The following is a 26,457-nucleotide window of genomic DNA, read 5'->3' as shown; positions in this document are numbered from 1 at the left end:
TTTTGTCCCCTTTTCCCTCTTCTGTGCTCAACCGAGCACACTAATTGATTCCATATTTTGCTCCTGCATTCCAGGAACAGAAAACAAAATCCAACCTGTTTTGTCAGATTTCACGAGGAGTTCAGTTGCTAAAAGATTCATTTTCCTCAGGAAATGTGTATTGCATGCAGTCATTGTTAAAGATTTAATCCATAGAAATGTCATGCCACAAAGTACTAAATTTCTCCTCAAAATGAATTACAGTACTTTTACTAATCCTATCTATGCTAATCTACCATTGCAACATAACTCATTCGTTTGACCTTTTAAAATAATAAGCAGCCTTTTTTTTTAAAGTAACCAGTTTGGGATTCACATTGCATGTAGCATCTACCTCCTGTTCAGTGGGAGTAATTATTCCATCCTCTAATTTACTGCTATCTGTGATCAGTTTCCTCTGTCTCTGTTCTCATTTTAGGGCCTGATCCTGCACACACCCATACATGTGAAAAATTTAACTCACGTGCAATCCCATTGACTTCAGTGAGCCTGCTTATGAGAATAAAGTTACTCCTGGATGTGCGCACAGAATCAGGGCTTTTGATTATAGATTCGACAGGGATGTTGTGCCTAATTCTCCTTTCACTTACCCTGTTCTTAATCAGCAGTAACTCCATGGAAATCAAGAGAATCCCACTGATGTAAAGCCAGCATGAGTGAGATAAGAATCAGGCCCCCTTTAGCATTTTATTTCTGCCTGTAAAGGCTTACACATATCTGTGGCTCTGTAGAAATAAGTAGTAATATAAGAAAGTTACCTGTTTTTTGAAGAGTGTAACTAGAGCGGGGAGGACGGCATCTTTCACGTGGATTTGCTCATACATTGCACATGTAATTTAAAATGTAGAAAATTGAAAGTGTATGTTGCTGAACACTGGTATGTCAGTTGGGATGATGTGAGATTTATTTGAGGAAACTGAATTTGGGAAAGAGGATCTATTTGGCATTCCCAGAGAAGGGCTGAGAACACAGTTACTAGCTGTAACCATTTTCCTTAATCCCACAACAGTAACCTCTCCTTTGTTGCAATCCCCTAGTAATGAACAGGGACGTCAGCCAGACAATATGTAATCTTTTGTGCCTTCCTTCTCCTGGACCATTAAACTGTGTTCTTGTTTTTTAAAAAAATGTGGATGTAGAAAAGAAGGAAAAAATGGATCAGACTTTCACTTTCTGTGACCTAATCCTGGACCTCAGTGTGTGTACAGACTAACTAGCCGGTGTGACTGGATTCTTTCCACAGGGACCAGGGGAGTAAAGAATCCCCCTCTCCTCTTCCTCATCATGCAACTGTAGTTATATAGCCCCCATGCCAAAAGTGCTGCTCCTTCATCTGGCGAACGGTTTTATAATCAGCTAGCCACCAGTCTTCCCGAGCATACCCTGTACACTGATGCCCTCTGTCCTGGGACACAGGAAGTCCTGCAAAGCTCTATGGTCCACAGAGGCTGTAGATTGAAGTCTCCCAGTGCTGTCCTCTTCCTTTCTGGAGCAGATCATGCTCGGGGGGGGGGGGGACTGCTGAGGAGACAGCAGGATTTTGGGCCCCCTAAAGTATGTTAAAGGACCGATCAGTAGCTCCTCCAAGCAGACACCCCAGTATAGTCCAGATTGACTTTTGGACTGTGAGCATTCACCTCGAGTGCTTGTGGGAATGAAAGGGGCAATATCAGAGCTATGCAACATCCAGTGGTTTTGCTTCATGTGGGTTTGTGTGAACATTTTTTTTTTTGGTTAGATTTGTTATGAGTCTGCTACTCCTAAGCTTTGCGATTCCCCCCAAATCAAACACAATCTAGACTGCCGATCTTCATGTGTTTTCCTGTCACAGCCAGGTGAAGCGACGAGTTTCGTCAGCTTTCACTGTAAAACTATAAATTGGCTGTGGTTTGCCCAAAGGCTTTGCAAATCTCTCTAGAGAAAGTCTTGTCTGCGTTTAGAGTTGGTAACAAAATCCCAAATGGGGTGAATTTTACATAGTTGGGGGGTTTGTTACAATCATTTCCTACAGCTGTAGTTAATATTCAGTGTCTTGTTATGAGTAAGGCTGAACGGTGGCATTGCATGCTTGGAAGCACTCTGCTTTTTGTCTGTTGCAGGACAAATGCTATTTACTCACCTATGCCTTTTCTGCATTAGCTAAAATGGGCCCTTTAATTCTCCATTGGTGCAGCTTCACCCATAGAAGTTAGGACTCAGATGGGTTTAGGCATTTGTACCCATGTGTTGTCTGATCCTGTTCAGTTGATCCTGTCTGCACTACAGCTTCTACTGTGTGAGGGATATAAGACTTGGAATATCAAAGGGGGAAATGGTAACCCAGACCAATAGGGTAGGAGAAAGTCCTGTTCCATTCCTTCCCTGCCTTGTGAGTAATCTGCAAAGGTTGGGGAGGTTAAGTACAATATGTGTTTTTTACTGACTACTAAAGGAAATTGGGGGGATGAGTCCAGGCTTACCTTTTTTGGAATGTAGATTATGGCTCCCCAGGTGCACAGTAACTAAAGCACCATCATCTTGGGGCATGTGGGAATGAAAGTTGTAGATCTTTTCTGGTAGCTCTATCCCTTCCAGTCTTTCTTTCCCAGATGACTGCAGCATACCTGTGTGAAGGCAATGCAAAGGGGATCAGGGACTGGGACAGAAGATGAGAGCAGGTTAAAAGAGGCACCTGTCATGTCCTGACATTTTAGACTTGTTTCCTTTTGTCAATAACTTTAGGGGGGAAAAGGAAAATATTTCCTTTTTATACTTTGTGCTAGAGCCAATGAATTAAGAGTCAGGGGAAAGTTTTAGTTAATTAATCTAAACCTGAACCCTAGAAAAAGTTTGGAGCCTGATTTTTTCTGAAGGGTTGACATCACACATCCCATCCTCTGTAAATCAGTGGGTCTACAGGTATTCAGCACCTCTGAGTATCAGGCCCACTCCCTTTTCCTATACAGAAACTGACATAATTATATATTTATTGTGCATACATGTGTGTGTGGGTGCATATATAATATGCCTATTGCTATATAGTCTTTTACACAACTTTCACCTAGCTCTCCACTTATACATACTGTGTTGCATAATTCTATTCTATTCTATTGTTTTAAAATTTGCTTAGCGATTGCTCCCTGATTTTTAGGTTTAGATCTATGCTTTCTTATTTTTATTTGATCTGCCTTAACTTGATCCACGTATCTGGGGAAAAAGATTAGCCACTTTAAAATTTTTCATTTAATGAAAAATAAAACAAAGGCTGTTTAATTTTTGTTCCTTAGATTGTTTGTCTTAGCTTGTCGTAATGAAGAATGGCTTCGTTTGTTTTCTTGTTTCCATAGGGTGACAACACAGCTTTACTGACATATTTTGACTCGGCAGCTAGCCTGTTTAATGTTCAGCAGATGCTAGAGAAGGATGGCATCATATTGGTAGTACAGTTCATACATCACAGCAGGCATTCCATGCTCAATGACATCATGCCCCAGAGCAGTAAACAGGGCTTGGGAGCTCCCCTGCCAATAGACAGATTCTTTTTCTTAATCCATTTCTTGCTGAAAGTGTACCTGATTCATTCCAGATGTACTCAGATTTAATGATTCAGGAAACTAGTCTCTTAAAATGAGACTTAAACACAATCTTCTGTTGCATTTCTGATGAAGATCTGAATTCCTGTCAGCTTCGAACCACGGGAGTTTTCACAAAGTTCAGTAAGTCTGTGAATTTGATGTTGGTGCTGTAATCAGTGATCAATTAGTGCTCTCTTAAAAATCAGGTTTTCCTCTTCTATGGAGGAATATATTGTAAAAGATTTGTGGCTAATTTAAAATTGCCACAAATGCCTTCCTTCAGATATAACTCACTGTAACAGATAATGGCACCGTGGAAAGTAGTAACATTATACTGACCTGCAGTACTTATTTATTGTTACTGCCCGTGTCTTTAATTTTTTATTCAATAATCATTCTGAACAACTGTTCTACTATTCAGTATTAAATGACTGCATTCTTTGATCGTGACTGGGTTTAATCTGTAAATGCTACAAAATCAGAGGATTTTTTTTCCTATTGTTTGCATGAGCGGAAATAAAAGTAAGTTGTTGATAGGATACGGAGTCAGGCCTACCCATTCTCCCTCTCAAATAATGGCAACTTCTAGACATTAATGATTAGAGAGCATTGCAGCTACCATGTCCTTCACTTGATGAATCCTTTGTTAGTTTTCATCACTTGCTAAAGCAACAGATACATCTAGATTTTACTAAAGGATCTTAGCCTGCAAGCTGTTAATCTAGTTTTTTAAGTGTATGCAAATACTGTGATTTTGAACTTACTGGGAAATAATTCACATTAATGATGTTTTATTTTTTTTCTGTGTACTTGTAATTACTAGATGATCCTAGTAGTTTGCCATTTATGTCTTGGTAGGAGAATGTGTTTGCTTTTCAATCGTAAATGTTTAAGATTGCAGCATTTGGCCTCTTGAATTCAGTGCCTACTTGGGCAGAAGTCCCATTGACTTCCATGGGAGTTTTATTGAAGTAAAAATTGCAAGATTTGACTCTAATTGTTTTGACATTTTAGATTCAAATTTTTAGTGGGGTCCCAGCCAGGCTCCCTTCTATGTGAATGCAATTTTGCAAAAATTGCGCCTTCATTTGTTTGCATCCATAATTGTGAGAGCAAATCATACCATTTAGAAGGTTATGTACCTGCAAATCTGTTACTTAGCCATCTCAGTGGTGGCATTTGTGCCTGTAATTAACTGCAGCCATAACAATGCAGGTACAGTTTTTGCGGTTTGTACCGAAACAGTGAGAAGCTGTCATTTGAAATATGGGCCTTAATTTTAGAATGTGGTGAGCAAATAAAGATTATAAATAAAATGGGCTAAGAAGATAAATGCACTAGACATATCCCTTTATTTTGTGGAAAAGTCCTACAGAATTTACAATGATGAATTCACAAGGATCAACTTTAAAGATGGTATCTAGAATATTTTACCCCAAATTTACTGGGGTAACTTTTGGGGAACTTGTGATATAATTATGGATACTAGAGTCTAGAATCTTCTTTAGCTGCAGATGTGTGAAGCATCGAGAGTCTTCTCTCGTGTTAGCTTGTATTACCACTTCAGTACCATTTACCAGGAGATACTGTTCCTATAAGCTCGTTGTCTGTGGAAATCAACTTGAGGTCAGCGTGTGGGCTCTGTGTAGTACATTGAAAGGATTGGACTCTTAAACGGAGGTGGGTTAAAGTCAGAAGTGAAGATGCAAAATTGCATTAGATAAGCCCACTCATGTAAATTAGTAGTTTTCGAGGGTTTCATTCTGAGTTGGGATTGAGTAAAGCAGAACGTGCAAACATAAGACCCATATAAGTCCCAGGCACAGTGGTTCCTTGGTAGAAATCCTAGTAGACTCCATAGGAGTTCCTTTCATTTAAACTATTTTCAGTGTTGAAACGCTGCTTGGTCAGACGGCCAACTTCCCGATGATACCGTGTGTGTGTGTGTGTGTGCTCTGCTGCGGGCGTTGGTGATACCTGCCATGGTGTGGGTTCATGTTAAATTAATGGTTATTAAAGGATGTTTTTGACTTTGCTGCTTACACCTCCTCTGAAATTCCTTACTGTCGCTTTCCCCTGACGTGCCAGTAGAAGGGTCTTTTCTGAGCCACCACACAACTCCTTCCCAGTGACATCCTCCATCTTTTCCATGGTAACTAAAGATATGGCTACACTACGGGGACTATAGCAGCATAGCTACAGCACTGTAGCTACAAAGGCATAATCCTGTAGTGTGACAGCCTGTGCTGATGGAAGGGGTTTTTCTGTCGCTGTAGGCACACTACCTCCCCAGCAACAACAGCTAGGTTGACGGAAGCATTCTTCGGTTGACTTAGCTGTCTCTATGGTGGGGGTTAAACCAGCCTAGCTACATTACTCAGTGGTGTGGATGTTTCATACCCCTGAGCCATGTAGCTATGTTGACCTACATTTTAAGAGTAGAACAGGGCTAAGTGGAAATGGATTCCTTTTATAATAATGATCAAATCCAGATTGGTGATGTTTAGGCTGCTTTATCTCTGTTTGTTTATTTTCTAACTTACATTCAACATACAACCTTTTACTTCACTCAATTATCTCCATTTAACTCCTAGTACTATGTTTTTGGGTCTATTAACACTTTATCTTATGCTTATTTAGGAACTTTTCTGGTTCTAGACTAGCCAGAATGCCTAAATGTACTGCAAATACCTAGTGAGAGGTAGGGTGTGTGTGTGTGTGTGTGTGTGTGTGTGTGTGTGTGTGTGTGTGTGTGTGTGAGAGAGAGAGAGAAAATAATATGAGATAGATGTATTACAAGTGTGTTTGGAAAGACAGATTTAAAATAAATTGGTATGTATGTATTTGCATTGTGTTATCACCTAGGAGCCCCACATCCTGCTCATTCTTTCACAAACACAGACCCAAAAGATAATCCCCGCCCCAAAGAACTTCCAATCTAATTATTGTTTAGTGGATGGTTATAACGTCTTAACATTCCTTTTCAGCATATAGTTGATTTCTAGATGTTGACTAGCCCTCTTTGTTTTTGTCCTTTTCAGCAGAGAAGCTCAAAGTAAGAGGATTTTCAGAAAGTTACTATTATGTTAAAATAACTTTCCATTTTTAGGAAACAAAACAGAAGAGCATTTATCTTTGAATATTACTATAACAATACTTAGCCTCTCTATAGCACTTTATTGTCAAACCACTGTATAGGCCATATCTATCTAATCCTCACAATAGCTCTGTCATGATACAGTAGGTTAAAATAAATCTCAATTTTACAAAAAGGGGTTAAGTGACTTGCCTAGGGCCAGCAAGATAGCCAATGTCAGCGCCAGGGTTAGAATTCAGACATTACTATGCTGGTACCATTATGTACACATCTCATGTGTGATACGCATTTTAATATTGATTTTGATCTAAAACAATTGAAGGTGGAAGGAAGAAAGTGAGCGAGTCGCAAGGCACTAACTTGTGTTCTCACTTCTGATTACAGTGTTGATGACAAAACCCCCTATCTGGCATTGGGAGCAGTAAAGAACATTTCACTTAATATCTCCATCTCTAACATTGGGGATGATGCCTATGATACCAACGTGTTCTTCAACTTTTCCAGGGAGCTCTTCTTTATCAAAATGTGGCAAAAGGTAAGAAAGGACAATCTCCCTGAGAACAGGCTTCATAATATTACTGCTAACATACCTAATGGATCTGGGGACAAATTGAGACCCACTGTTAAATAGCCACATCTCCAAGGAACTCCATGAGGTTATACCCACTTATCTTAGGTCTTTACTTAAGCTATTTGATTTGTGAGTTTAATTGGTGGTGTTGATGGATTTTGTATTTCTACACATCATATTGGACTGATGTGTTGCTGGTGCTGAGATGGCTATGGGAATGAAAAAGAAAGGTGGATGTTTGGAAAGAGGTTGGTTGTTTTAGAATTCACAGTAGAATGTATGGGATTGAAAAACAAAACGAGTCTGAGCTTTGATTTCTTCATGTTTAGATTTATGCCTTTTTCTCATGGGCATAATCTGATGTAGGAACTAAGTTCTTTAAAAATATTAATTTAAATCATCTTTTAACATAGAGATGTGCCAGAGATGGTTCTGAATGGCAGTAACACGTGTTAAAGAAATTGTGAAGAGCAGACACTGTAAAATATAAGGGGAATTTTTATCATTTACTTTTATCTCAAATGGCTTTCCCAATTGTTCCCTCTTTGCTAAAGCTCTGCTATTGCTTGTTGGTCACATCACGCTGAGCTAACACAGAGAAGTTAAAAGCTACAGCACAGGTGGGGCAAAAATATATGGGTAAAATCCTGGCCCCATTGAAGTCACGGGGCCAGGATTTCTCCCATATATTTTAAAGATGGATAGTTTTTGGTTATAAGGAAAATTCCACTCTAGGGTGGGGAGGTGGGGAAACACTTCTGATGGACAGTAATTCTCTTAGCCTTCAGTTTTGAGCATTATAGCCCATTTTCAGGTACTTTTACAAACTTCAGAGCAATAGTTCTGTATTGCTCCGTGTCAGACAATGTACATTACATGGATGCTGTAGCTCTTTGACTAAACAAACAGAAATGACAGTTGCCAATACACACTGTGATGTTAACGGGAATTTTACATGTAGCTTTCTAGGGATTGTCCTGTCTGCCATTAGAGTGTTTCCATTGACTTCAGTGGGAACAGGACTAGGACTCAATATATGTGCTTTGAACAGTTATATAGTTTTGTTCTGTAGCTAGGGTTGAATGTCTTTTACACATGAAATAATTAGACCACTAGAGGCACCTCATTTGTTCCTTTTGGCAAGTACTGTCTGGGAACAAGCTAAAGACGATACTCTGTTGCCATCGATGCTCTAGCTTGCACCTGTGTCTAACACAGTCCGGAGGTAGATGTGAGGAAGCAGTTTCTGGAAGCAAATGAGAGATTGCTTTAAGGTTTCTCTCATTCTTTAGTGAATCTTTCTAATATAAATTAGCAATTGTTAAGAAAATGTGCCCCACAGATCAAGTGAGCGTATAGTTTTACATTTTCAAAATCCCTTTGCTATACTGCTTGCAGTGTAACCTCTGCTCTTTTTTGATGCGCCTGCAGTTTGTGTTTCTCTCTCTCTCTCTCTCAACAACTAACCACTTTGTAGAGTCTCATTTAAAAATGATAGAGTGACAGGAGTGCTGTTGTGCAGTTTTACTCTACAGCAGTCTCTTTCACTCAGCTCTCTCATTAGGATAAAATACTCTGCCTTTGGCCTCATAGTTTATCCAGATGGGAACTGGATTATAGCTGTGCAGAAATTGCATCAGTACCAGTGTTACTTACTCACTCACCTCTGTGGATATAATTTGTCTGAAATATTCTTAATCACAAATTCCGTGGTCCACTCCCATCTTCTGACATCTATACTCAGTACACATTGTAATACTTTTTAAAAAATACATATTTTGTTCCTGGTTGAAAATTGCCCAGGCAAAAATCCAGACATAAAATACCAAATAAAAATGATGACTCACAAGAATCCCCCTAGTGGAGCCGTTTTTGAGTGAAAGAGTCTATTGTTGCACAGAAACTTTTAGCAACAACTGCGGTTTAATGAATATCACCCAAGTGGAGAGGGACCAACTACATGATATTCTTTCTCAGCAGAGGGGAATTTTAGGATAAAAAAAACATGGCTAGCACGATGGGCTTTAATAATCTGCCTCTGATATTCTTCTTGATGTACTGTTAAGTGTCTCTCCGGTGTGTTTTCAATGTATCTCCAGAGTAATGCCTCATAGATTTAAATACAATGAACTTACATATGGTGGTTATAACTACAAGTGAGGGGACAATAGTTTGAGATTTTAAAAAAGCCATCTTCTTAGACAAAACAAAATTGGTGTATAAGGGACATTGAGACAGAATGCCTAAGATTATGGCTTAAGGAAAATGTTGGCCTAACACCGTAATTATTAAAGTAACATTTACTTAAACAAATGTGTTATTGTTGCTGCCTTTTTTTCTTGTGGAAGAAAAAAACCATGTGCATGAACCAAGACAGTGACATTACTTGGCAGAGCTACTGTTGTTTCTCATGGTGTGAAAAAGGGTACACTGACTGATATTGAAAAGACCTCATTTAGTCCCCTGTCTGTTTTTTCCTTTTTGCTCTACAGCCAGTTGTCCTCCGTGCCGTGGATGAAAGCCCAAAGTTTTCTTTCCATAGCTTCTGACAGTCGGTCCTTTTAATTGGGAGACACATTAGGCAGAGGCTACTATAAGGGGTTGGCTTTTCAAGCCTGTACACTTACTTATTATTTTACTGCATCTCGAACCCGTTGCTTCTCATCATTATTAAACAGACTCAACACTGATTGTCAGCATTGCTGATCACTTGACGCACACTTGTTTTAAAATATGGAAAATGTTCAAACATAGACTGTAGTCACAGTATGCAAAACAAATAAAATAAAAATATAAAGTTGCATAGATATTATATAACTGCTAACAACAGATATTATACACACACACACACACACACACACTCTTTAAAATTCATCTCTATATCACTCCCTGTTAAGGTTGTCTGATCCTTCTCATGATAAAACCTTGGTTTTAGTTGCTTATAGCTGTGCTGAATTTTAACCATTTGGGCTGAAATTTTTCATTCTAGTTATCTGTCTCAAACTGACTATTGTAGGAAAATTTCAGCCAAAAGGGTTCAGCCATCTAACCTGGGACCTGGGCTCACCACCTCTAGGCTGAGTTACGTTGGCAGGACATTGCCCATGTGCACCTGTTCTGAGGATAATTAGGACATCAGTCTCCAGGGCTGTCAAACTATTAAAATGAAACTTTGCAATTCTGAATTTTTAAACTGGAAGGTTCAATGAAGGTGTTTTTGGTTGGTTGGCTTTTTATTTATTTTTGTCTGTTTTGAAGTTTGACATAAAATGCAGGTTTCAGAGGAACACCCCCCCACCACCACCAGCCCAGCTGCCTCTGGTGAAATGCATCCCCAGGGATCCCTTATCTCCGCCCCTGCAGCAGCCCAGGATGCAAGGATAAGGGATCCCTGGGAGGCAGGGGGGAATTTGGGGGCTGGCTCCCACTCACCGCCATCACTCTGCCCGGGTGCCTCTGCACACACAGCCCCAGGGAGGGCAGGGGAGCCCAGGAGCAAGGGACAGAGAGTAGAGCAGGAAGAAGCAGCTGCCCTGTAGGAAAGGGGAACGGTAGAGCTCCCTGCTCAGCACGGCCAGAGGATGGATGATCCCCAACATGCTGGCAAGTGGGAGCTGCCCTCACACCTGTCAGGTTTGCTCCCTGCTCTGTGCAAGCTCTACACAGCAGCGAGGGGCCGGAGCATGAAGGGGAAGTGCATTTGGCTAGGCAGTAACGGTGCTTCCAGTCACTGTGCTGGCTGCCTGCAGAACGGCTCCTCTGTCAGGAGCTCCGGGATACAGGGCCGCCCAGAGAATTCAGGGGGCCTGGGGCAAAGAAATTTTGGGGGCCCCTTCTATAAAAAAATTGCAATGCTATATTCTCCTGGGGGCCCTTGCGGGGTCCACGGCAAATTGCCCCACTTGCTCCCCCCCACGGGCGCCCCTGGGAAAAATAAGCCTTCTGCATTTTGGCACAAACCCAGTTTTGAGAAAACTTCTTTACAAGGTATCACTGGTTCTCAGCATCAGCTAGTGCTAAAAGGCACTAAAGCGTATTAAAAGGGTTGGACAAATATTTTCCATCAAAACTTTTTCTGGATCGAAAACTAAGGGTTTTTAAAAAGCAGAAAAAAAATCACGGACAATTTGTTTCCTTCAAAATTTGTTGTGGTTTTTTTTAATTGAAAAGCTGAAATTAGTCTGCCAAAACCTGAACATGGTTTGAGGTTTCAGAAGTGTGTGGCCAAATATTTGCTGCTTGCTGTGTTTGATTGTTTAAAGAAACAATAAAAAAATTCTGCTTAAAAAAAAATCCAAAACTTTTGAACCACCTCAGCTTGTAACCAAACACCTGAGCCCATCCAGGCAGAGATTTTTCCAGGTTTCTGATACTCTGCTGGCTTCCTTGACTCATATCTGTCTCCATAACTTTGGGTTCATTTAGGTTAGAACATAAGAACAGCCATACTGGGTCAAACCAAAGGCCATCCTGCCCAGTATCCTGTCTACTGACAATGGCCAATGCCAAGTGCCCCAGAGGGAGTGAACCTATCAGGTAATGATCAAGTGATCTCGCTCCTGCCATCCATCTCCACTCTCTGAGAAACAGAGGCTAGGGACACCATTCCTTACCCATCCTGGCTAACAGCCATTAATGGACTTAATCTCCATGTATTTATCTGTTTCCTAGAGACTGGCTCCATGTGGTCCCTCACAAACTGGAGACGGTTACTGTGGGTTTGTCTTTAGTATAGCTTATTGTACATACTCCATGAACTGAGCATTTGAGCTTGTTCCAGAATCTGGGATGAGCCTATGTTGTCCAAACTGAAATGCTCAAAATAGCACATGCATGTGAATGGACACAGGGTGCTAAAATTAAATTAATAAAGGGGTTCTCAAACTGGAGGTCAGGACCCCTCAGGGGGTCACGAGGTTATTACTGGGGGTCGTGAGCTGTCAGCCTCCACCTCAAACCCCGCTTTGCCTCCAGCATTTATAATACTGTTAAATATATAAAAAAGTGTTTTCAATTTATAAGGAGGGGCGGGTCGCACTCAGAGGTTTTCTGTGTGAAAGGGTCACCAGGACAAAAGTTTGAGAACCACTGAATTAACCCCTCTGAAGCCTCAGGGAATGCAGGGGAGGGGGTCTCCCTTGGTAGGGTTGGGAAGGATATTGCTCTTCTCATGTGATCCCTCCCCCCAGTGGCTAATTTTAAATGAAGCTACCCTCCCCTGACATGAATCTCCCTATGGCACTGAAATTACATATAGACTATAATTTGGCATTTGAGAAGTGAAAGGGATGGTAGCCCTAATGGAAAAGCTAACAGCTTGGCTCTTCTGCAAGCCTCAAACTGCTGAATGAGCTTTAGGGTGGGGAAGGCTGTGCCTCCCAAACAGCCTAGCCCTACCCCCTATCCAACCCCCACCCACTTCCTGCTCCCGACTGCCTCCCTCAGAATCCCTGACCCATCCTGCTCCTTGTCCCCTCACCGTCCCCCAGAGACGCTGTAACCAGGTCGGACTCACCCCTGCGGCGCCTCCTGCTGGTTGTCCTTGGGAATTAGCTCAGTCCAGCGTCCGGAGCGCCCTCTGCAGGCTGGTGATCCGCCTTCCAGCTACTGGCCCCCCGTGTCCCTCCCAGGACCCCGATGCCCATTCAACTGGGTCTCCCCCTCCCAGGGGAACCCCCCACCCCACTATCCCCACTTTGCCTCAGTATTGGCTACTGCCAATCATTGTCTAGCCCCACACCCTGGGGCAGACTGCAGTATCAGCCTACTCATCACAGGCAAAGGGGTTTGGACCTGCTGCCTTTGCCTACCCTTGCGCTGCCCCTTGCAACCCCCAGTACCTCTTGGCCTATAGCTAGGCTGCAGCCTGGGGCTTTCCAGGCTGGAGCTCCCCAGCTCCTCAGCCTTTCCCCAGCCCTGCTCCACTCAGGTACTCTCTCTCAGCTCCCTGCAGCCAGGCCCATCTCCTTCTGAATACAGAGAGAGACTGTTTTTCTTCTGGCTCCCCTGGCTTCTTATAAGGCCTGTTGCTCAGTTTGGGGCGTGGCCCCAGCTGCAGCCACTTCCCCCAATCAGCCCAGCCTAAAGCCCCTTCCCAGGGCTGTTTTAAAGCCCCAAAGGGCAGGAGCGAGTAGCCATCCCACTACAGATCCCCACCCCCCCAACCACCACCCTGGGACCCCAACCCTGCTCCCTATCTGCCCCAACCCCTATCCACCCCCCGCCAAACACCCACAATCCAACCTCCCCATTCCCTGCCCTCTGACCACCCCCCCAGCCTCTGCCCCCTCCCTGTGCCCTGACTGTCCCCGGGACTCCCTGCCCCTTATCCACCCCCCGGCCCCAGCTTCTTACCCCCGGCTCCCTCCTCACCTGGAACCTCAGCGCCTCGCAGAACAGCTGCAGCGTGTGGCCGGCGGGGCCTGAGCCCCGCCCCGCTCAGAGCCGCATGGGGAGGGGGCGGGGCTGGGAGCTCCACGCCGAGCGGAGGGAGCAGAGCTCAGCCTGGAGCTCGCAGCCCCGCCCCCTCCCCACGCGGCTCTGAGCGGGGCGGGGCTCAGGGGCCCCGGCGGAGACACCCCGCTTGATGTGCTAAGGCTCCCGGAGAGGGGCGGAGGCGGGAGCCTCCGCTGTTCTCTTGGGGGCCCCTGCGGAGCCCGGGGCCTGGGGCAAATTGCCCCTTTGCCCCCCCCCCGGGCGGCCCTGCCGGGATACAGCCGGAGGACTTCCGGGACCCAAGTCAAGTTGGAGCCATGTGCACACAGGAAAACAGTAGGGCTGGACCCCTTCAGCTCTGCAGCATCCTGAGACCCTAGGTCTGAGCCCTAGGTTAGCACAGTTGGTATGTGGAGGCAAGGGGCATTAGTGTTGAGCTTAGGCTCAAGCCCGGGCTTACATTGCTGTGCAAGCATACACTATGAGGCAGACACCTGGCATGTAAGATTTCAGTCCAAACAATTAAAGTTTGGCTAAGTTATAAGCAACTGAAAACTGAGTCTTACAATGAGAAAAGGCAGGCAACCTTAATAATAGTTGGAGCTTCCAATCCCACCTATACTGAAATTTCAGAGGCAAGCAATCATTTAGCGATAGCCCATTCAAAAATAGGAAATTATCACTCGTGATAATACCTAATGTATTTATAGCACCTTTTATCTAGGATCTCAAGATTATACATAAGGATATTGTTATTTATACAGTCCCACAAGGATGCATAGCATGGCCCTTCATAAATAACTCTCCTGCCCCCAAGTGTTCACTCTCTAAGGACTAGATTGAAGTCTTTGCTCCTAAATCCCGAGTAAGGTGTGAAGGACAGCTGTAATCACCCAGAGAGACCTGTGCAATGGAATACCGACTCACGCTTATTATTCATTTTCATTACGGTGGCACCTGGAGGCCTCACCGGAGATCCATGCCTGCCTTGTGCTGGGCAGTGCACATGTACAATAAGAGACAGCTCCCATCTGGAAGAATTACAATCTAAATGGACATCACATAGGGTGGGTGAAAGGAAGCATGATTATCCCCATTTTATAGATGGGGAAGTGAGGCACAGAGATTAAGTGACTTGCTCAAGGTCACACATAATATCTATGGCAGTACCGTGGGAATTTAACTCAGATCTTCTGAGTCCTACTCCAGTGCCTTGACCACAAGACTTGACACTCCCGCCCCAGTATCTATTTCATCCATCTTTCTCCTCTTCTCTTTCCTACAGCCCCCCTTCTCCTACAGAGAAGTAATTTGCTGCAACCCTTTATTAGCTACAGCTGACTTTCCTACCTTGCATCAGCTATATTATGCATTTCCATAACGTCTTTCCTCCAAGTGCGTGGAAGCACATTAACTCATTAAACCTCACACCACCCCTCTGTGAAAGTTATTTTGGGAGAACTGAGGCCCAGAGGGGTTAAAGAGCTTGTTCAAAGCTACCCTAATGTGTAAGCGGTAGAACAAGGAATAGAACTCGGGAACCCTGGCTCTCTGATACGTGAGACCAGACAGCTTTACAGCTGTGTATGGGTGTGAGAGAGCATGTTTTCACATTGATGAATAAATCATCTATATTAAAATGCATCAACTGATAAAATGATTCAGTGTGAGGATTAAATTTGTTGTCTTCATTAAAAAAAAATCTCAACTCTTGATTCAGAATGGTATTTGTTACTGTTTTTGACAAAGAAATTTCTTTGACCCCTTTTCTGTGTCACTTCAGATCGTAAACTAACTTTCCATTTTCATAAAACTAAAAGTAGGGAATTAGAAGATCTATATTTTATTAACCAGTGCTCTTAATTATGTTTCAGAGAAAACGTTATTATTCAGAGGTTGAAAAATCGCCTTAACAGTGGTGATCAGAAAGCTTTTGCTGGCACGTGTGTGTATGGGACAGAACACTGAACCATCAATTTCTGTATAATTTAACTTTCATGTGAACTGATGTAGTGTGCTCCTTCAATCTGTCCACAAGAGGAGAATGACATTTGCTGATGATGGTTGTCAGCAGCAAGCATTTCCCTAACCATTCCTTAGCTGGTGTTGAAAATGTTTAGCTGCTAATGTAGACAAGATTAAAATGTTTTCAACAATGGTACAGTAAGAGTGACAGAATCTGGAGGCACCATGCCATACTTTCTCTAGCAGTGTTGGAAATGCACTCAAAAGTAGTAATAGTAATAATAATGCTTCATTCTTACATAGCACCCCCAGATCTCAGTGTTTTATAATGAGAGGTAGGAATCTAGGCACCTCAACTGTTTGTTTGCAACACTAGATGTGGGGGGAAGAGGTCGGGGAAGCCCAATGCTGACAATCATTTCCCACTATGGGTCATTTCTTCATTTTAGGCAGACCCCATGAGTCCATAGTCAGCCACTTCTAATGCCTCTGTTGCTTCTCATAGGTTTCCCAAGCAACAGCTGAGTTAAATTAACAAGCCTCAGGCCTAGAGCAGAGTAAATATATTGTGAATCATCTATTTGAGAGATTTAGCCTGTTTTTTCCAGAAGAAGGCCATGATTTCCTCAGTTTCTTCATTATTCATATTCATTTAGTGAACAGGTTTCTGATTTTTTTTACACTGATTGTGAATATTCTAAATTCAAGCCATGTTTTTTAGTTCTGATTGGTCAGATAAGTTACATGATATTGTTCCCTGGTTAGCTGAGAGCCCAAACATTTCTGGTGTGAACACTGAAATTCTCTCTCTATCAGCATTAGTGGCAGTAAATTTGATTGCTCACAGGTGTATGGAATGAGAACACAAAAAGGGGGCAGAGATTGGTAAATCAAATTATTTCAGTATTGGTAGAAATGTTCTCATGTTAATTTCCTAGGTTTACTCTGGTCTGTTTCATGGCTATATAGGCAGCAGTTAAACTGACAGGAATCAGGTCAATTCCACCCTGCTGCTGTTTGGGAAAAACTCTGAGCAGCAAAAGCAAGGAATGAGAGCTATTCTTGAGGGCATAGGCGGCAGGTTTGTATAATTTTTGGTGAGGCCCAAAATGGTGGTGCCTCCCCGCTCCCGCCCTGTAAGCCGATATAAAATGAAGCTACAACGCGTCAGTGCCACAAGATTACAAGGGTCAATTAAAAGTGGAAAGTCAGAAGCACTTGCCTACTTCAATATACAGTATTATATTTTGTTGCACCTGTTGTGATGAAGTGGGAATGTTCTTAATATTTTCTCTGAATACTGTGTGGGTGCCTCAGTTTCCCCTGCAAGATGCCAACTGAAGGTGTTGGGGACAAAGAGATCAGGTGGCCTCCTTGTCCGGAAGAGACACAGAGGCCAGAGGAGGGAGTGTCAGTTTGGAGCTGGCTGGGGAAATGGGGAGAGACCCAGAACTTGGTTCTGGGCTCCCCACCCCCCAAGATGGACCTGACAGAGGGGTTCTGTTTTCTGTACCAACAAGCTCTGTTTAAACTGTGTTCCCATCATCTAATAAACCTTCTGTTTTACTGTCTGGCTGAGAGTCACATCTGACTGCGGAGTTGGGGTGCAGGGACCTCTGGTTGCCCCAGGACCAGCCTGGGCAGACTCACTTTGGAAAGTGCATGGTGTGGAAGGGCATGCTGAATGCTCCGAGGTCAGACCCAGGAAGGTGTAAGCTTCTTGCCCTGGAGACAGTATGCTCCGAGAGAGGAGGCTCCCCCAGAGTCCTGACTGGCTTTGTATGGAGTTGTTCCAAAGCATCCCAGCATCCCCTTCCACACCATGCGCTTCCCGGAAGTCTGCACAGGCACTGACACTCCCTCCTCCGGCCTTTGTCTCTTTTCCAGGCATTAGGAGGCCACCCGATCTCTCTGTTCTCCAACACCTTCAGTTGGCACCTTGCAGGGGAAACTGATTTGGGAGAAATGAAGTAAAAGCTGCCCAAACCGAGCTTGAGCACTCCTGAATTTTGAGGTGTTCAAATCTGGAAGGCAGGTGCTGGGGGTGGGAGAGGGCTGTGGGCTCCATGGGGGGAGCATGGCAGCAACTGTCTGGAGCTGCACGGAGCCAGACACGCTGGTCTGAGTGGCACAGTAAGCGGTTTGGGGGTTGGAGAAGGGGTAGGGAGTTCCGGGGGGCAGTCAAGGGACAAGGAGCAGCGGGGGTTGGATGGGGCAGAGGTTCGGAGGGGCAGTCAGGGGACAGGCAGCAATTGGATAGGCATGGGAGTCCAGGAGGTTTATCAGGGGACAGGTAGAGGGGTTCTGGGGGGAAGTTGGGTGGGGTCTCAGGAGGGGGCAGTTGGGGACAAGGAGAAGGGAGGCTTAGATAGGGGCTGGGGTCCCAAGGGGCAGTTAGGGGCAGGGGTCTGGGGAGGGGGCAATCAGCGGCCAGGGGCTGGGATTCAAAGGGCTCTGGGCTACTGGCAGCTGCGGGGAGCCCTGAGCCCTTTAAATCCCAGCCGCCTCCCCGGCTGGGATTCAAAGGGCTCTGGGCTCCCTGCCCCTGGGGCAGTGCAGAGCCCTCTGACTCCCGGCCGCAGCTGAGATTTAAAGGGCGCTGGGCTCCCCGCGCTTGCAGGCAGCCCGGAGCCCTCTGATTCCCGGCCGCGGCTGGGATTTAAAAGGCTCTGGGCTCCCCGCGGCTGCAGGCAGCCCAGAGCCCTCTGATTCCCGGCCGCGGCTGGGATTTAAAAGGCTCTGGGCTCCCCGCGGCTGCAGGCAGCCCAGAGCCTCTGACTCCCGGCTGCGGCTGGGATTTAAAAGGCTCTGGGCTCCCCGCAGCTGCAGGCAGCCCAGAGCCCTTTGACTCCCGGCCGCGGCTGGGATTTAAAAGGCTCTGGGCTCCCCGCGGCTGCAGGCAGCCCAGAGCCTCTGACTCCCGGCTGCGGCTGGGATTTAAAAGGCTCTGGGCTCCCCGCAGCTGCAGGCAGCCCAGAGCCCTCTGACTCCCGGCCGCGGCTGGGATTTAAAAGGCTCTGGGCTCCCCGCGCTTGCAGGCAGCCCAGAGCCCTCTGACTCCCAGCCGCGGCTGGGATTTAAAAGGGGCGAAACCTAGCTCCAACTATTGGTGGAGCAGAGCCCCTGACTGTAAATATTCCTGGGGCTAAAGCCCCAGGAGCCCATATAAGTCGGCGCCCATGCTTGAGGGAGGAGGGCAGAAGAAGGGGAGACTGGGATAAAGGAAAGTGTGGGAGTAATCTGGAGCGAGAGAAAGAGAGAAATCCTTTTCCTTAGCGGTAGCCAGAGAACAGTTCTGGGGGCTTCAGATTTATCATACACTTGTTAGCCAGAGGCTGAAGTGAAAGTAGACTATCTATTGCTTAAAGACACAACTGTTGGTTATCAAATGCAAATCTCCAGTTTGTTATCAAACTTTAAGCCACCAGTAGGGTGACCAGATGTCCTGATATTATAAGGACAGTCCCGATATTTGGGGCTTTCTTATATGGATGCCTATTACTCCCCACTCCCTGTCCCGATTTTTCACATTTGCTGTCTGGTCACCCTAACCACCAGGCATAAGCACCGACTTTCACTTTTTCTGGGTGATGCTCCACCCCCACTCCACCCCCTATCCTATTGCACCCTGCCCTCGTTCCGCCTCTTCCTTCCCCCCTCCCCTCCTCCCCCCCAGCACCTTCCGCCTGCCAAACAGCTGATCAGCGGGTGGCTGGAGGGCACTGAGCACCCATTATTTTTTTTCTGTGGGTGTTCCAGCCCCGGAGCACCCACGGAGTTGGCACCTATGCCACCAGGTTTAATTCTGCAAATTCTTTTCTTTTAAATCACCACTTCTCGTTTACATCTTATTTTTAGTTAACTTCACCCAAAATATATACAAATAGTAGATCGCTGCCATTAGAAAAGCTCTCTGTAGTCCTGATTCTACGTATCCTCTTAAAAACGATTTAATAAATGTCCAGTGTAAAGATTTGTTACTTTTTATACCTGAGTTTAATCTGAAATTTAAACTCCACTTAGCCTCTGCCCTACTTAAACCCCAGTTATCTACTGGCCCCCTACACAGAGGTGAATTTCACCTATATATATTTTTTCCCATTACTTTTAGAAAAATGTTTTCCTCCCATCGGCCAGTGCTGCCATGTAACATTGAATCCAGTGCATATCTACGGAAGAGAGTAGTTCTCAGTGTATTATAAGCTCATTACACTTGATCACAGCTGTCTTTACATAGTCAATCCTCCAGGGGACAGATTATTCTGCCCTGTCTTTGTGGGGAGCAATTTACTCCCATTTCTAATTCTTCTTCTAGCACTGATTAAACAATGTTTTTCTAGGTCTCTTCTCCCAATACCCCATTCATTAAGTGCTTTGTAAACAGCATAAGTTCAGTATGGGAGGCTTAGATGGCTTTAAGGTTATACAGTTCATGGGTCTTCAAATGTAATAATAGGCCTGTAAAGACACAGAAATGGTTAAAGTGAAAGGAAGAGGATGAACTACGATCATTACAGCTTTTTCTTTTGTGAGCAAATATACATTTATTTTGCAACATGCTTAAGTAATCTCTCCCCCCCACTCTTCAATTTAAATTCCTGGTTCTACTCTTAGCTGGAACTGCTTTTAACACTGAGGTTTAGCAATAATTTAATAGCATTCAGAGTGACAAACCTTTTGGAACAAAACATGTCCCCTGTCTCTTTTAGGAGTGCGGTTTAAATACCAAATTAAACCCAGCTTAATGACCTTTCTAGAGGCCATTAAGGAACAGTCAGCTTTCAAGGGCTTATTCTTTATAGCACCAGGCAGTTGGTTCTTCGCTTGTTTTACTTGTAACTTGAATCTAGAAGTTTATCAGCCTTTGCTCCAAAGGGTCAGTTCCGTTCTCTTAGGAGTTTCTTTTGCTCACTTTTAAGACAGGCGGCTCAAGATGGTGCCAGGAGATAAATGGCATCCTGAACCGAAATTCCAATAGAATTGTAACCCTATATTTGTTTAAGTGGTGCTTGCCCTGTGGCACATTGTATATCACTGCTCTATGGCAGGAACTGATGGTAATTGTTTGCTTTCATCTACTTGCTCAAATATCTCCTGTGGTGTTAATAGGATCTATAAATAAAACTGAATCCCACTCATTTAATTTTTTTTTATTAACATAGGGCATGCTCCCACAATCCTTTTGCAAGCAAAACTCTGAAGTCAATGGGCGTTTTGTCTGCATAAGGGCTGAAGAACCAGGGTGCACCATGTAAAGATGTTCTGAATATTGCAAAGAGCTTTCAGAAATATATAAATTCATGGAGTTTAAGGTGAGAAGGAAAAATCAGATCATCTAGTCTGTTTTCTTTTATATCACTAGCCCTTAACATTCACCCAGTTACCTATATTGAGTGCAAAAGTGAACTTTTAGGTGCAAGTGGAAAAAGCAGGGGCTAGTGTTATTCAGAATGCTGTAAATGATTTGCTTTCCTTTTGTTTTATTCTGGTGCACCAGGGCATTGATGATGCTGTCTTGAACTTCCTGACTAGTGCCAGTGTGAGAAAAACTTCACTCTGCTTGGCCCCAGAATGTTTCTTTCTTTCTCCCTTCTCTGTTCTGTGTTACTCACTCTTCTCCCTTCCTTTGAGAGTAAAATGAAATGCTCTCAAAGGTGCCTTTGTTTTTCTTGGAAATTAAGTAATGCACAACTCTTTTCTCTCCTTCCCCATCCCTCTGCAGTAACCTTTCACCTTCTGAAGGGATTCAAACAGGATCCAGGTAAATTCATGTTATCAGAGCTTAGTATGCTTGTCTCGGACATAAAACAGGTTTCTGACAGGCTGACAACGCTGCATATGGCCGGTAATGTTCTTTCAGTACAGAAAAGAGCAAGAGCGCGAGAAAACACTTCTTGTGACATTTCATAATGCATGGAGGAGTGAAGCTACAGATGAAAGTTTCAAAACATAACTCCATTCAAATAGGGTGGTAGTTTGTTTGTTTTTTTCCAGTGCTTGATTCTGAATTGATAGTTGTGAGTAAGCAACATTCTCTCAGTAATGTCAACAGACCCATAACAACCAAGCTCTGTGAAGTTTTAAACCAGGCTGATGCCTGGTCCATAGAAGTTTTGCAGAGCAACCTTACTGTGGGAGGAGTGCAGGAAACCTGTGTATGAATTTGACTACAACCATCTGCAGAACAGTAATTGGATAATTTCCACTTAGCAGCGGGAAAAGAGAGCCTGTGCTACAAAGCTCTTCCATAAAACAGGGCAGCACCTCTTAAAAATAAAGCCTTACAAGTGAACTGCTAAGCTTTTATTTAAAAAAAATCAAACCTGTTTCAAGATACCAATTCAATAAGTAATGGATTATATATTTAGACTTCAACATTGCCATTAGTTTATGCAGTTTTCATTACATACTATACTCTCTCCCTGCACTGTTTTAGGGATTGACCATATCCTCAATTGTTGCTGTGCAAAACCTGTTAACGTGTCTTGAGTTCAGGATTCTGTAGATGAAGGAGCTGAAGTAAATGAGCGTGGCTCTAAAAGGCATTTCCTGGAGATTAATAATTGACTTGGAGGGATTTGGCTCTAGGTTGACTTAAAATTAATTAATCCCCAGGAAATGCTCTGTGCCAAAGTAATTATTGCTATTATAAGCTAAATATTATTTTTTACACTTTAAAAATTACCTTTAGGGGCTTTTTTCTGGCTGTTTTCTATCACATTTTCTGCATCCAGCTAATCTTTTAAAAGGTTTTTCAGTTACAGGGTTTTCTATTAGATTATTTTGCAGTACATGTAAGAACTGATACCAACTATATTTGCTTATGGTATTTAATATCTTCCTTATAAAATTAAGCAGCGGTGAATTGCGGTGTTTAAATAAAATTTGAATACCATATTGTTAGTGTTCATGAATCACTCTTGTGTGTACATTTGGTCAGCTTACAGTATGAAAACACAGTGGAAAATTAACATGTTCTTTGTTATTCCTTTATGAAATTAATACTGATTCTTGCATTTTATTTGTCATTTTGAAATTTTTTCTGCTTTTAATTTTTAAAAACGACTTTTGTGGTGGCTCCTTGTTTCTCTGGTCCAGGAGCCTTAGTCTTTCAGGCAGGAGGGGCCCAGGAACCAAGGCCTCTCATTCCACCAGGTCCCAGCCCAGGGTCCTGTGTGAGTTGACCCCTGAATAGGGGGCACTTCAAGCAGGAAGTCTAAAGGCATGTCTATACTTAAAAGCTTACAGCGGCACTGATACATTAAGTTGTCAGGGGAGAGCTCTCCTGTTGTCATAATAAAACCAGTTCAAGGAATGGTGGTAGCTATGTTGGCGAGAGAGCATGTCCCAATGACATAGCACTGTGCACATGAACACTTATGCTGGCAAAATGCATGTTGCCCAGGGGGATGTTTTTTCACACCCTGAGTGACAAAAGTTTTGCTGACATAAGTGCTAGTGTAGACTCCAACATAACATTGTTGGAGACAGGAATCTCTCTCTCTCTCATTTTTTCCCCTTTCTTTACTGATTTCACCCCACTTTTGGTATGCAGAAGCATGTAGAGCCTAGCTGAGGATATGGAAGCTGCATGCCATTGACTTAGACACCATGTAAGAAAAAGTATGAAAAAAATGGAGTTTAATAGACAATGTAGACCATTCAAGAGCTACAGCTTCACATTTCTGTGAGCAAAGGATGCATCATGGTTTTCAAACGTCTTCTTATAGGAGCTTACTAATTAAAGATCTGTCTATAACACTTGTATTTTTGGAGAATGTGTTTGGATTGGTTGCTGACTTTTCTTTAAATTTTCATTTAAATTTTTCCAGAGGGGTCTGTGCTCTAACTTAAAAATTTTACAGTAACTTATGATTTCTTAGGTCTTGAGGTTTTAAGGTTCTGTATACTGTACATTCTGTAATTAGTTGCAGATTTCCTTGGTTAAAATGATTAGGCTCAGTGTAGCAGGGTGGACCCTGCTCCTGCTGTGAGGGGTTTAAAAGCAGCCTGGCAGGGCTTGAGAGCTGCTGCTCTAGGCTGAGCTGATTGAAGAAGTGGCTGCAGGTGAGGCCACGCCCCAAACTGAGCCAAGGGCCTTATAAGAAGGCCAGGGAAGCTAGAAGCCCAGACAGTCTCTCTCTGTTGCTAGAGGGAGATGGGCCTGGCTGCTTAGGAGCTTGAGACTGGATACCTGAGTGAAGCAGGGCTGGGGAAAGGCAGAGGAGCTAGGGAAGCTCCAGCCTAGAAAGCCCCAGGCTGCGGCCTAGCATAGGGCAACTGGTACTGGGGGTTGCAGAGGGCAGCCCAGGGGTAGGCCAAGGCAGCAGGTCCAAACCCTCCTTGCCAGTGATGAGTAGGCTGATACTGCAGTCTGCCCCAGAGTGTGGGGCTAGACAATGACTGGCAGTAGCCAAATACTGAGGCAAGGTGGGGATAGAGGGTGAGGGTTCCCTAAGGAGGGGAGACCCAGAGAGAAAGGGGTTACTGCTGGTGGCATCACCCCTTGTAAAAGGGCACCGAGTCCAGGGAGGGATGTGGGGGGGCCTGAAGACAGGTGGATCACCAGCCTGCAGAGGGCGCTCCAGCGCTGCAGAGAGCTAATTCCCAGAGTCAGCCAGCAGGAGGCGCTGCAGGGGTGAGTCCGACCCGTTACACTCAGTTTAAGAGGACACGGAGCTGGAACTCATTTATCTTATATGTAATTTTTTTTTTAAATGTCACTTTTCCAGAGTTTAGTCTTTCTTGAGTTTGCCCCTTCACTGTTCCAGTGTCTTTAGAGCAGTGGCTCTCAACCAGGGGTATGCAGAGGTCTGCCATGGGGTATATCAACTCATCTAGATCTGTGGTTCTCGACCCCCAGGGAGGTCACAGGATGGCTTTAGGGGGTTCACAAGCGCAGGGCCAGCATTAGGCAGTAGCAAGCAGTGCATTTGCCTGGGGCCCCACAGCAGAGCGGACCCCGCAAAGCTAAATTATATGCTTCAGCCCCGGGTGACAGGGTTCAGGCTTGAGACTCCTGAAAGGGGTACAGTAGTTACTCCTGGGGAAGATCTGCACAACTGTGGCTCAGCAGAAAAATGTCCCCCCCCCGCAGAATCCCTTTGCTTCCTTGCAGAAAATTATTTCTATGGGGAAGCAAAGAAAAGTTACATCAGTGCTCACTCACCCCTCCTGGCAACTCAGCAGCTCAGAAGTGTCCAGGCAGTCAGGGGGAGAGGTAAATCACTGGGGGGAAAGGGGGGGGGTCTGGGGATGGACATTAGTCCCCAGCTCAGCAGGGCTGGGGTGCGGAGGAGGAGAGAGACAGAGTTCCCCCTCCCCTGCATGGAGCAGCTGGGGCTGAGTCAGATCAAGCCCCAGAAACTTCCCCTTGCTGTAGGAAGCTTTGCACCACGGGGGGAGGGAGGGGCGTCTGGGTGCAGGGGGTGGGTGAGGCTGAGCGGGCAGGGGCCTATGGTTGAGGGGGGCAGCTGCACAGGGGCTGGGCAGACAGGGGGAGCAGCTCCCTGTACAGTGATCCCTCCCCCCACCCACACATCTGGAATCACCCCCACCAAACCCCCCACATCAGGAGCCCCCCATACCTGGACCCACACCCCACTGAACCCCAACCAGCTGCACCCTGACCCCCCACCCCACCAAGCCCACTCCCCTCTACTGAGCCTTAACCACCTTCACCTCACCCCCCCCCATTGCAGAGTCCCATTCTCCCTGGACCCAGAACCCTGCACCCAGCCACTGTGCACGCAGATTCCCCCCTGCACCCAGATCGCCTACTGAGCTGCCCACACCAAATTGCGTCACGCGTACTCTTGAGAGAATTCTGCACTGAAAAATTTTAAAAATTAAAGTTCTGCAAAGTTCTGCATATTTTAATTGTCAAAATGACACAGAAACACAATAACAATATAATCACACCATTTTCAATTATTTTGTTAATTGATTTCAAAATATTTGTGAGCAAATAATTGAAAATGGTATGACTATTGTGTTATTTTGACAAAATATGCAGAATTTTAATATATTGTGCACTGAACATTTAATTTTTTGGCGCAGAATTCCCTTAGTGGTAATAGTCTAGAAAGGTTGAGAACCACTGCTTTAGATCATTTATGAGTGGGGTGTGTGCTGTCTTGCAGAGCAGCTTCATCTGTAAGAAAAAGGTTGTAGGCTAGTACAAACTTTAGAGATATGTGGAGGATGTGACCTGCAGATCTGGACTGGGCTAAGGGTATGCTAATTGGTGTATTCTCAATAAATGCGGCATGTTGCCTTTTCCCCTATAAAAAGATCTTGTGTGCTTTGTTTAAGCATAACAAGGCTTTGCATTCAGTAGCAATAAAATCTCATGAGCTGCACTTCAGAGAATGGCAAAAATCTTACAAGTCCAACTGATTCTGTGAAATTTCCAACTGCATCCAGTTACTCCTCTAGAGATTGGTGATTGGGCTTCGGTGCTAGAGAGAAGGACACTGGACCCTAGTACCCTGAAACAGGTCTCTGGTGTGTCTTGAAGGTGGTGAGCAGTTAGTGTGATTGGCTGGCCTGCTTTTCTCCCCAGCTATTGTGATCCTGCTACCTGGAGACTGCATCCTGGCCAGGTACCTGTGTTTTCTACACATGTGACCCCAGGAGACCTCTAAGGGCTGCTAATATGAGCTCTGAAAAAAGTCTCTGGATTCCTTGCAGGAAATGCAGAAGCACAGTTCAAGTTCTAACCAAGAATATGTTTTCTCATATGGGCAGTTCATAGAATCATAGACTTTAAGGTCAGAAGGGACCATTATGATCAT

At 44.5% G+C, this 26,457-nt stretch overlaps 1 protein-coding gene across 1 annotated transcript in view; it reads left to right on the top strand.

The window, feature by feature from the left end:
* The window catches only part of ITGA9 (integrin subunit alpha 9), a 293,310-nt gene that overhangs the window by 166,629 nt on the left and 100,224 nt on the right, over positions 1 to 26,457 (top strand). The window contains exon 18 of the mRNA XM_045007714.1: positions 7,075 to 7,225. Coding sequence (XP_044863649.1) covers positions 7,075 to 7,225 — 151 coding nt within the window. The remainder of the gene's footprint in view (positions 1 to 7,074; positions 7,226 to 26,457) is intronic.

This window comes from Mauremys mutica, chromosome 2 (genome assembly GCF_020497125.1).
Source record: "Mauremys mutica isolate MM-2020 ecotype Southern chromosome 2, ASM2049712v1, whole genome shotgun sequence".
Taxonomy (NCBI): Eukaryota; Metazoa; Chordata; order Testudines; family Geoemydidae; genus Mauremys; species Mauremys mutica.
This window is presented reverse-complemented; position numbering and strand designations above follow the sequence as displayed.